The sequence below is a fragment of the Macrotis lagotis genome, chromosome 1 (genome assembly GCF_037893015.1).
Source record: "Macrotis lagotis isolate mMagLag1 chromosome 1, bilby.v1.9.chrom.fasta, whole genome shotgun sequence".
In the NCBI taxonomy this organism is placed as follows: Eukaryota; Metazoa; Chordata; class Mammalia; order Peramelemorphia; family Peramelidae; genus Macrotis; species Macrotis lagotis.
The window spans coordinates 757,892,832-757,903,469 of NC_133658.1; the positions used below are offsets into that span (position 1 = coordinate 757,892,832).

General features: G+C 45.1%; 1 protein-coding gene across 1 annotated transcript in view; it reads right to left on the reverse strand.

Annotated features, from left to right (window-relative positions):
- ROBO3 (roundabout guidance receptor 3) overlaps positions 1-7,696 on the reverse strand; it is a 15,387-nt gene extending 7,691 nt beyond the window's left edge. The window contains exons 1-10 of the mRNA XM_074216415.1: positions 7,537-7,696; positions 4,380-4,706; positions 3,904-4,061; positions 3,164-3,284; positions 2,936-3,074; positions 2,490-2,617; positions 1,989-2,113; positions 982-1,153; positions 494-699; positions 192-273 (exon numbers count right to left, since the gene is read on the reverse strand). Of these exons, the coding sequence (XP_074072516.1) occupies positions 192-273; positions 494-699; positions 982-1,153; positions 1,989-2,113; positions 2,490-2,617; positions 2,936-3,074; positions 3,164-3,284; positions 3,904-4,061; positions 4,380-4,706; positions 7,537-7,696 (1,618 nt within the window). The remainder of the gene's footprint in view (positions 1-191; positions 274-493; positions 700-981; positions 1,154-1,988; positions 2,114-2,489; positions 2,618-2,935; positions 3,075-3,163; positions 3,285-3,903; positions 4,062-4,379; positions 4,707-7,536) is intronic.
- Between the last annotated feature and the right edge of the window lie 2,942 nt (positions 7,697-10,638).

Genomic DNA, 10,638 nt, shown 5'->3' on the forward strand with positions numbered 1-10,638 from the left:
AAGAAATATTTTAAAATACCTACTATGGGCAGGCACTTTGCTAAGCTTCCTGTTTTCCTTCTTAAAAGCTATAAATTGAATGTATGGAAGATGAAGTCTGTCCTGGGATATTGGGAGGAAGTTACTAATGTAGTACAAGGTCTTAGATAAAGACAAATTAAAAAAATGGATTGGGAAAAGGAATATCTCACCTTGTACCCTTAGCCAGCCATTCCATATGGCCTGTCCTTTGGAACTCTTGGCCACACAACTGTAGATCCCTAAATCACCCTCCTGAAAAAAGATGAGATTATGAACAACTAAACTAAATGGGAATTAGGAGGGCAAAGGAGGTGAGAATGCAGAGGAAGAGGAGAAATATTGTACAAATTTCAAGAGAAGTCTGAAATCAGGTAGGGATTAGAGACCCAGCAGATTGACATTGAGTTGAGAATGTTAGAAGAAGGAACTCTGAGGAGTCTTTCTGGGTCTCCACTGGGTTGATTTGACTCACCTGTAAGTTGGTGATATGTAAAGTGCCATTAGCCAATAGATTAAATCTCAAATCTCCACTGTCCAGCCCCTGCCCATCCTTCAACCACTGAACATTGGGCTGAGGGTTTCCAGTCACTTTGCATGGCAACAACACAGAGGATCCTGATGCCAGAGTCTGATTCAATGGCCCATGGAGGATTATGGGAGGAAAGTCATCCAGGGAAACTAAAGGAGGAAATGCTCAGAAGAAGGTCTCTGGATTCAATTTACAACCTTCTTACCTTTATTTCCCTAAGCCATATGAAAAGCAGAAGGGTTGCCCTCATTTGGTACTATTAGCTCAGTTCCACAACTTTATCCTCATTAGATTCTTTTCTCAGTTCCCAAGCTTTGAGGATCTTTTCTAGAAACCACCCATACCTCATCCACATTGTATAGAATACAAACAAGCCACTCTCTTTAAACCATTGCTTCCTTCCAGTTGTATGTGCCCCATTGTATGCTCACCATCTTTCACCACCAATGAAGCCCTAGCCAGAATGCTGCCAGCAACACTGACTGCCTGGCACACGTAGTAACCAGCATCCACACTTTGCACTTCAGTGATGTTGAGTTGGCCACTTGGGGAGACAGTGAATCTCCCTGTAGACTGGGAGGACTGACTAGGGAAGAGCAGAATCTGGAGACAGATAGAACCAGGAATCTCAGGAGTCTGAGAACTCAAGGGAGGAGAGAAAGGGAGAGAGCTCTATTCTTTTTGGGATCTACAACTGATTCAATCAGGAATCTCAGGAATCTGAGAACCCAAGGGAGGAGAAAAAGGAAGAGCTTTATTCTTTTGGGAGCCCTCAACTCTACTTCCCCACCATTTTCAAAATCAATGAAATTCTAGGGAAAGACAGAACAGTTTTAAGCTGATGAATAGAATCAAGGAAAGAACCCAGTTGGGAGACCCTTTGCTTTCCAGATTTAAAATGTGTCTGGTTAAATGAACAAGAGTGATATATGAGACAGAAGACCAGAGACCAAACAGTAGGAAAAGTACACCAATATCAGGGTCACTACTTTGTTAACTTAGGGTAATAAGTAAGAATTATTGAGTTGTCTAATATGTGGAAACAGGGAGAAGAACAAGTAAATGAGTTAGATTAAAACTGGATACCGGAGAGAAGTAGAATGCTCTAGCCTAGAGAGAAGACTTGATAAGGTAGAAACTTGGGGCAAGTTTAACAAGTGTCCTAAGATTTAAGAAAACATTTGTGGGAAAGGAAATGTATACCCTAGGAATGGACATAAGTGTATGGTTAAAAGTACCAATTGTTAAAATTTAATGAGATAATTTATACCTCATAAATAAGCAAACACTTCAAATTAGGTCTTGATTTATTGTTTAGTCGATTGTTAAGAGTCTAGACTTAATAAAGTGATAGAGAAAATGTTATTAATACAAATTAAACTTAATCATGTAGAAAGGTAGTTGTCTAACTTTTGCCAGCAAAACCCTGGATACCTACCTGACTACCTTCCTTCTGCCAGAAGATAGCAGGTGGAGGATTCCCCTTGGTCTCACATTGGAAAGTCACAGTATCTCCAGGAGCTGCTAACTGGTCCTGTGGCTGTGTCACCAGCTGGGGTGGAACTAGAAGAGGGGAAAGAAAGGAGAACAGGGGTAAGGGGATAGGTCTAGCCCCAAGAGGAGATGCTAAGTCAATAAGACATGATGGGGTGGGGAAAAGACCAAACTTGGCTAGTGAGTAGCCTATCCTTTTTTCCTCTCCCACTTTCATTCAGTGTTTATTCTTTCCCTCCCTCAAGAATTTTTTGACTTTGGTCAGTGTCTCCTCCCATTTCATGAAATAAGTCCTCAATCCTCCAACTAAATTTCTATTGATTTCATGCCTCTCTTATTACCTAGTTTCTTCATTGTTTTCCTCTTGCTACCTCCTACTCCTGTTTAAAGATTCCATATTCCATCCCTTCCTGTCCCTCCCTCCACCCTCAAGTTGGATTCTTACCATGGACACTGAGGGAGCCTGAGGCCTCAGCTCTGCCCACACTGTTCTCAGCCACACAGGTATAAGTTCCCTCATCTTCTGCACTCACTCTCCCGATCCGAAGACTGTAGTCACTCCTGATCTCATACCTGTTTCACTCCCCACCCACCAGGGATGGATTGGTCACAGATATGCTTTTTCCTCCCCAACCTTGAAACTCTGCACTGAGTAACCTGTGACCTTCCCAAGGTTAGATACCCAGACAAGTCACAGACTTGAAGCCCACAGAAACAGATTGGGGAAGGTGGATACCATAGATGGGGTGAATAGGAAAATAGACATGGATTCCAGAAGTCCAAATACTGAAACAGGGGTGAGTGGGACTGCAATCCAGTTCCCTGGAGGAATGGTAAGAGAAGCGCTTTTGATGTTTGGGGGTCCTGTTGAGTAAGAAGAGGACTTCTCACCTGCCTATGGGCAATTCCCCCTCCTCCTTGCGCCAACGCAGGTGTGGTGGAGGATCCCCCTGCACCTCACATGGGAAGTCAGCAGGGGCATCAGCCAGGACCACTTGGTTCACAGGTCTGCGCAGGAAGGAGGGGCGCTCTGCCAGAGAGAAATGGGTATGAAGTTACAGAGATGTCTCCATGGACCCTCAGTCCCCCTTCTGCATCTTTAAGAACTCCTGTACTTACCCAAAACCACAAGTTCAGCTGCCCCACTGTCACGTTCTCCTGCCACATTGGAGGCCACACATACATACATCCCAGCATCACTCTTGAGTGTGTGTGACATCATCAACTTCCCACCTCGAATCTGCAGAATGTGGGGACAGCTCAACTTCTTTGGATTTAATAGTTCCCTATTGTGCTCCAGTTCTCTTCTGCCTAGTCATATCTTTTGCCCATATATGACTCTAAAACCACCTATTGGTTCTCAGGACAACCAGAATCCACTTTATCTTCCCAATTTCTTACTTCCCTCAATCCCTGTCCTTCTTTCTTTCCTCCCTTCTCTTCATTATCTTCTTGTTCTTTTTTTCCAGTGATATTAATGTCTATTTAACCCTTTCCATTAGTAAATTATGTACAGTTTTTGATATACTTTACATTCTATTTCTCTTGTATTTAAAATGTTGTCATCTAGTAGACGATCAGTTCTTTAGTCCAGAGGGGGCAATTCTTAAAACAGATGTTTAATATTGACTTCTGACTAAATTCCATTGATTAAAAAGTATTATAGTATGAGTCAGGAGATCTGGGTTCTGGTCCTAACTCTGTCATTTCCCCTCAAAGGTCCTCAGTTTCCTACTCAGTCAAATGTGTAGTTCTGGATTAGTTCACCTCTTAAGTTCTTCGGGCACTAAAATGTTATGATTTAAGACCCTTATACTGTGGTTATATTCCCTCTCCCTCCCATAACTCCAGTTTCTCACTGTGATTCGTCCTTCCTGCTCTTTGAGTCGAAGATTATTCTTCTTCCAGGACACTGAGGGTTCTGGGTGGCCCTTGGGGGGTACACATTCCAGAACTGCTGGTTCTCCCACTGCCACCACCACATCCACTGGGGGTTGCCGGAAGTCATCCCTCAGGACTGAAGAGGTGAGGAGATGACAAAAGAATGTAAAAAAAAAAAGTTAGATAGGGTCCAGGAAATAAGTGAGGACCAAGCAAGGGGAGTTCCGATGTTTCAGGTTAGGTTATCTGGATTACACTGGGGTGGGGGTGGGTGCCACTTCATGGAGAAGGACGAAGTTTGTAAAATTAAGTAATGCAGAGAATGGGAGCCGACCTAAGAAGGGTCTGTAAAGTTCCAGGGTCCCACCAATCAAGTAACTGGGCCTACTGGGGCTGTAGCTCAGACGCTCACCCCGAAGACTCCGTGGGGCGCAGTTCAAATCCTGCCACTTACCTGCTACCTCCAGGGAGGCGTTCCGACTGGCCGCTACCCCGAGGTAGTTGCGAGCCACGCAGGTGTAGACGCCCTCATCGGGCCGGGCCCGGCGCCCGTGCACGATTCGAGGGAAGAAGAGGGCGCCGCTGGGCAGCAGCAGGCGGTGTGCCCGCGGGTCCTCTCGGGCCGTGGCCACGCGCGCCCCGTCCTTGTACCACTCGATGTCCGGGCGGGGCCTGCCCTCGGCTCGGCAGGGCAGCGTGGCAGGCTCGCCTCGGGAGACCAGCAGATCCGGCGGCTGTTCCACGATGCGTGGCACCGCGTCCTCCGGCCCGGCTCGAGACCCTGAAAGAGCAGAGGTGGGAGGCCTGACCAACGGGGGTAAACTGAGGCAGGCGGGCGGCATGGAGGGTTGCTTCGTCCACCTCCTTTCCCACAGGGCAGATTCCGGCTGGTCAGAGGGCCATCCACATCGCCAGAGCCCTCTCCCTCCCTAGCTTGGGTGCTGCCGGATCTGGGACAACTCCGGTTGGTTCTAAAAAGGAGATATTCCGAGGGAAGCTTGAGGCAAGGAGCTGAGAAAGGACCAGCTTGAGAATCACAAGCAGGTCAAGAACTGGAACGTGGTCACACATGGGCCTCCTCCCTTCCTGGTCCCCGGCCAGCCCTAAGACCTCTAGTTTCCTGTTATCACTGGAGAAGACAAAGGTAGACCTAGTTTTCGAGTCCTGAGGCTTCCCGGGGTAGGGGCAAAGGAAAGAAAGATGAAATGTGTGATGGGGGAGGAGAGGAAGGGGGGTGGGGTTCGTGGAGTAGGAGTCATCACAATCTAGGTCACTAGGTGCCGCTACAACCATATGCAAAAGAATCACAGGGACCAGGTTGCGACCGGAAGGATGCCAAGAATATCCTTTGAGTAGGCAACCTGGATCCCTTTCTGAGTGCCCTTCGGCTCTGGCTTCTCTTTGAAATTCAGTTTTATTTTATTCTCCCTTAGAAAGTTTGAATGGAGACCGAGCTGGACCCAGGTTCCTTTATTGCCACTCTTGATCCCTTGGATGAGAAGCATGTATGTATGGGGGAGAGGAGGGAGATTTTAAATTACTCCTTTGATTTAAATAAGTATGATGGATAGAATTTCTGATTTTACTGTCATTGAAATATTTTGAATTAATATTCCCCCCTTACGTTAAGGATATGATTTCTCTCTCATCACATTCAATTTGGATCAATGAATACCATGGAAATAATGTAAAGACTGGCAAATTGCCTTCTGTGGGGGGGGGGGGAAGTAAGATTAGGGGGAAAATTGTAAAACTCAAAATAAATAAAATCTTTAAGTTAAAAAAATATTTCCCCTTACCAAGGTAGACTCTGCAAGGTAATTTCAGTTTAGGAAGTTGTTAAAGAGTACAGAGAGATCCTGTGACTTGGCTAGTATATGTCGGAGACAGAATTCGAAGTCTTCCAGGTCGGTTCTCTATCTCCTATGCCATGCTGCTTCTCAAATATTAAAAAAAATTTTTTTTAAACTTCATTGCCCTAACATACCCCGGGCTTTTCGAATGAAATTTCCTCCCCCCCCCCCCCAATTCTGTCTCTATATGACAATCTCCTCCTAACCCCGGTTTTCCTTCTAAATCATGTTCAGGCATCCTCCTTGGAGAGGCAGATAGAGAGCAAACTCTTTGTAGTCATTTAGTGCTATGGTGAGGGGAAGGGAGGGGTCTGTCATTGAGGGAACTCCAAGACATGTCCCCCGAGAAACGGCGACAGGAATTTGGGGAGAGAACGGTTCTCAGAACCACCTGGAACCCCTCCCCAATCCTATGGACTTGTCCCCTTCCCCTTAATTCCTTCGTACAACAGCTGCGGGACACTGGTCCCTAAAATTCCTCTCCTTGTCATTTCTAGTCCCAAGAGAAGCTTCTACACATCAGACTAATGAATAGCTGATGGGCATGTTAATGGAGCCTGGGGGCTCTTAGCTTAGTAATCAGAGTACAATACTTCCTTTCCTTTGGAGCTTTCCAATTTAAGATCATAATATCTAGATCTGGAAAGGATCTCAGAGAAAATCTTAGTCCAACCCACTCTATTAACAGATAAGGAAGCTGAGACCCGGGGAGGTGAAATAACTTATCCAAGCTTACACAAATTTTGCAGACCAGAGTCTCAAATCCTGATTTTCTGATTCCAGATACAGTACTCTTTCCATTATATTACTGTGCCAGAGTTCATTTTCTATTTTCTTCTCTGGGCTTCTACCCCCTCCCCCCATGGGCTAACGCCAGCATAGTATCTTCTGATGAGAGTGACCAGAGAGGTTAATGAAAACTTTCTGAAAAGAGACTTTTTTTTGAGGTACGACAAAGTGGGAGAAGAGTGGGGGAAACATAAAGAGAACACCCTAAGAAAAATGACAGCTGAAGTGCGGGACTTGGTCTATAGGAGGCAGATTTTAGTCATCTATCTCCCCTAGGTACGTAATGAACAGCTTCCACAGGCTTCCAGCTGCGCTCTGGGGGCTTCGGGTTGTCGCAGTCATTTATTAATCACTGTAATTAGCAGTAATGACTCAGACTCCAGCACGTTTCAGTTCTACTGGAGCCGGAGGCTGTGTTATCCCACATTAGTGAGAATAGGACTTCGGAGTTCCCCCAAAATGTTCAGCTCAACGCTTCCTGCGGCTCACCCTGTCCAGCTCCGAGCTCAGAGAAACTCCAAAGCCAGATTAATCTCAATATCTGAGCCTCATAATTATTGGCATTATTTGGGTCAGACTGAAGTCAGTGCACTTCTTAGGGTCTGGGGCAGAGTCTTTGTCCCACCTCTCACCTTTTACTTTCCGTAGTTCCTTAGCCCTAGCCCCTTCTTCACTTTAGAGTCCACCACCACCACGACCATCCGTGACGCTGTAGTCAACAGCCCTTCACCCCCTAATCTCATTCCCAACAATTCCTGAACAACCCTTCTAACCGCTGTCCCGCTACTGACAGACATCCAGGTCCCAAAACTTTTTTGCTTTAAGATGACTGGGAAGGGAAAATGAAGTAAGGAAATTCTTAGCCCCGGACTTCCCAAACAGAAATTCCTGTCCCCAGAGCAGTTTGCCTTTCCTTTTAAGAGGGCACACTCCCGCATAAGTGGAATCCCCCAAGCTGGGCGGTCTCACCGTTGAGAAGGGGATCCCCGGGGGGAAGGAGGCTGTGGTTGAGCGCCACCAAAGAGGAGTTGAAACCGAAGAGCAGCTCGCTTGAGTTGGAGATATCCCCAGCCAAGGAGTCCGCAAACAGGTTCATCTGCAACAGCGTCTTTAGAAGGTAACGTAGCATGGCGGGGACTGGGACTAGGTTGGGGGCTCGGGTCCCAGCCCCCTGGTCCGAGCCCCTAGATCCGAGAGTTGCGCACCCCTCCACAGCCTCAGTGAGTTGTCCCAGCCTTAGTCCCCAGTATTGCTTTCCTTCCCGCGCGTCCGCTCCGTCCCGTCCCCTCCTTCTCCTCCTCTCTATTCCCCCTCCCCAGTTCAGGCAAGTCCCTAGGGGACTGGGCGGGCTGAAAGCAGGTGCCAGGGCCGACCACCGCGTAATTAAGGGATTAATCCGCCTCCCGCCGCCCTTTACCCCTCCCCTCCACGCAACTGCCTCTATTTGGGAGAGGGCTGCTTTAAGATAGGCTCTGGAATCGAAGACATCCGATCTTAGAGAACCTCGTCCCCTCAGATCCCAACGCAGAGAGAATAGAATTCACACTTTACCCTGTCTCCTTTATTTGCCTCCCCAAAGGTCAGACCAAGTAAGAAACTCAAAGATATAGGATCTCTCCCTGGCTCCTCAGAAGCCTATTTCTCATCCTAGGCCTTCTGCCCCCTTTCCTGGCCCATAAACTAGTCCATTAATCTCTTCCTTCCCAGTCTTTTGCACCTCTCCTTATGGAAAACTGAAGTGAAGTGAAGAGCTAAGTAAGTGTCTTCTTCAGATTCACAGGAAAGGCAAATTAAGAAATCCCTATTTCAAATCATTTACATGTGCTTATGACCAAAGGCCAGATCTCCCTATATATCTTGTGTGCTGTGTATGAATGTGTGTGTGTGTGTGTGTGTGTGTGTGTGTGTGTGACAAGAGGAGGGGTAGCTTAAGTGCGGAATGGAAGTGAGCATTCTATATTTGTGCCCTCCCCCTCCCCATAGAGCCAGTCTTCACCCTATCAGAGTCCCTTGGTCAAATGTAATGTTGGTCTATCTAAGAGAGGCACAGCTGGCCACTGGGGGTTCTTGACTGCTCTGGAGTTCAGATAGATGATCTCAGTCCAGGAGTGATAATGAAAAGAATAGGCAGTAAAATGCAGGTCATTTGCATATATTATACATCAATCTGTACTAAGATATCTCATTAAATTGCTTTTATACCTTTAAAGAGAAAGGGAATGAATCAGCCAGAAAACAGAAAGAGGAAACCTCCTTGTATCTTTAAAAAGAGCATCACTGTTTCAAAAGACCTAATTGCAGTGATATCCTATGTATTATGCCATTGCAACTTGGCATTAAAGCCAGGAAAACTAGGGATCAGTTCTAGTCTCTGATGCCCATTTGCCCTGAAACTATGAGTAAGTCACTTAACTTTTCTGGGCAACTGAGTACAAATTTTAGCTAAATTTCTGTTCTGCTTCAGTGTAAGGAATTCTCAAACCTTATCCAATTACAAAAACAGAATTGGGATTGATGCAGAGTACCTACAAATTTGTTCATCTACTATTGAGGTCATACTTCAGTGAAGAAATCTCATACTTATGTCTTTTAGAGATGGAAAGAATATGAAGACAAACCCATCTCCTACTTTTCTAAGATTCTTTCCACCATATAAACTATTTTTTTTAGTTTTTTTTTTTGCAAGGTAATGGGGTTAAATGGCTTGTCCAAGGCCACACAGCTAGGTAATTATTAAGTGTCTTAGGTCGGATTCCAACTCAGGTACTCCTGACTCCAGGGCCGGTGCTCTATCCACTGTGCCACCTAGCTGCCCCCACCATATGAACTTCTATTGTCTACCCATATCCCTTACTTCTATTCCCTGGGAGCAAGTCTAGGGAAAGAATTGAATTGATTCACAATGAAAGTCTAGTTTCCTCCTACAAAACAGAAAAGATTAACCAGGAAAGATCCCTAGACTCAGCAAACTCAAATTTTCTTATATCAAGTATCATTAAAGTGTTCTGTATATTCCCATGAATTTTAAGATTATAGTAACCCAAATAACTCTTCCTGTTTGGGGAGAAAAGAATCCCTCGTGAAGGGACCTACAAAGCATCTATGACATCATGTCTTAGAATAAGTTAGTTCTCAGAATAATTTAGGCAATATACTCTTGAACAAACCCTACATATTTTTAAAGGGGCTTGTGTGCTGGGCTCTTGGGACCCTTCTCATTCTTTAAACCTCTAAGACTAGGGCACACTGAAGAGACAATCTCTTCATCTTAGCCCTTCACCTCTTTAGCATCTTTCTCGATGAACTGTGGAGTACAGAAGGCAAGGAAAGAAGATAATTAATTTTATGAAGGGGAAATAATTGAGTCTTGGGATGAACAAGAGTTCACCCAGGAGCTGTCCATTCAGCACCACATATTTGCTAAGGACTGTCTGCAATGACCTTCCTTCCAGGTTCTCAGTGTAGTAGAATTAATACAACTTGGGTTTTGGGTAGAGGTTGGGCATATGCTGTTTGAATCAAGATAAAGGTCACAAGATATCTGGATTTCAAGTGTGTTCATTGCTTAACTAGTGTGAAGATGAAAATAGAAACAAAACTTTACCTTTTAATAGAATCATTTATTTCAATATATAGGTATAACAGTAGCAACTTAACAGCATCATAATAATTATATACAAATATAGTTGTGACAAAGTATGAGTCAAAGTAGAATTTGTGGGGCAGCTAGTGCAGTGGATAGAGCACCCGCCCTGGAGTACCTGAGTTCAAATACCACCTCAGACACTTAATAATCGCCTACCTGTGTGACCTTGGGCAAGTCACAACTCCATTGCCCTGGAAAAAAGTAGAATTTGTACAGGCTCAGTTTTTTGGAATAGCAGTGGAATTAATATTGGAATAGTAAAAATTCTTGATAATTATTTTAGCTTCACTGCTCAGTCACCTCAAAAATGAGTTGCAATTGCCATCTCCCCATTTTCTCCATCATTTTTGGATGATGAACTGTGTATGTAACACTAAATAGTATTTCTTCCTTGAACAACCCCCTGTATTTTGTGCTCTAGAAGT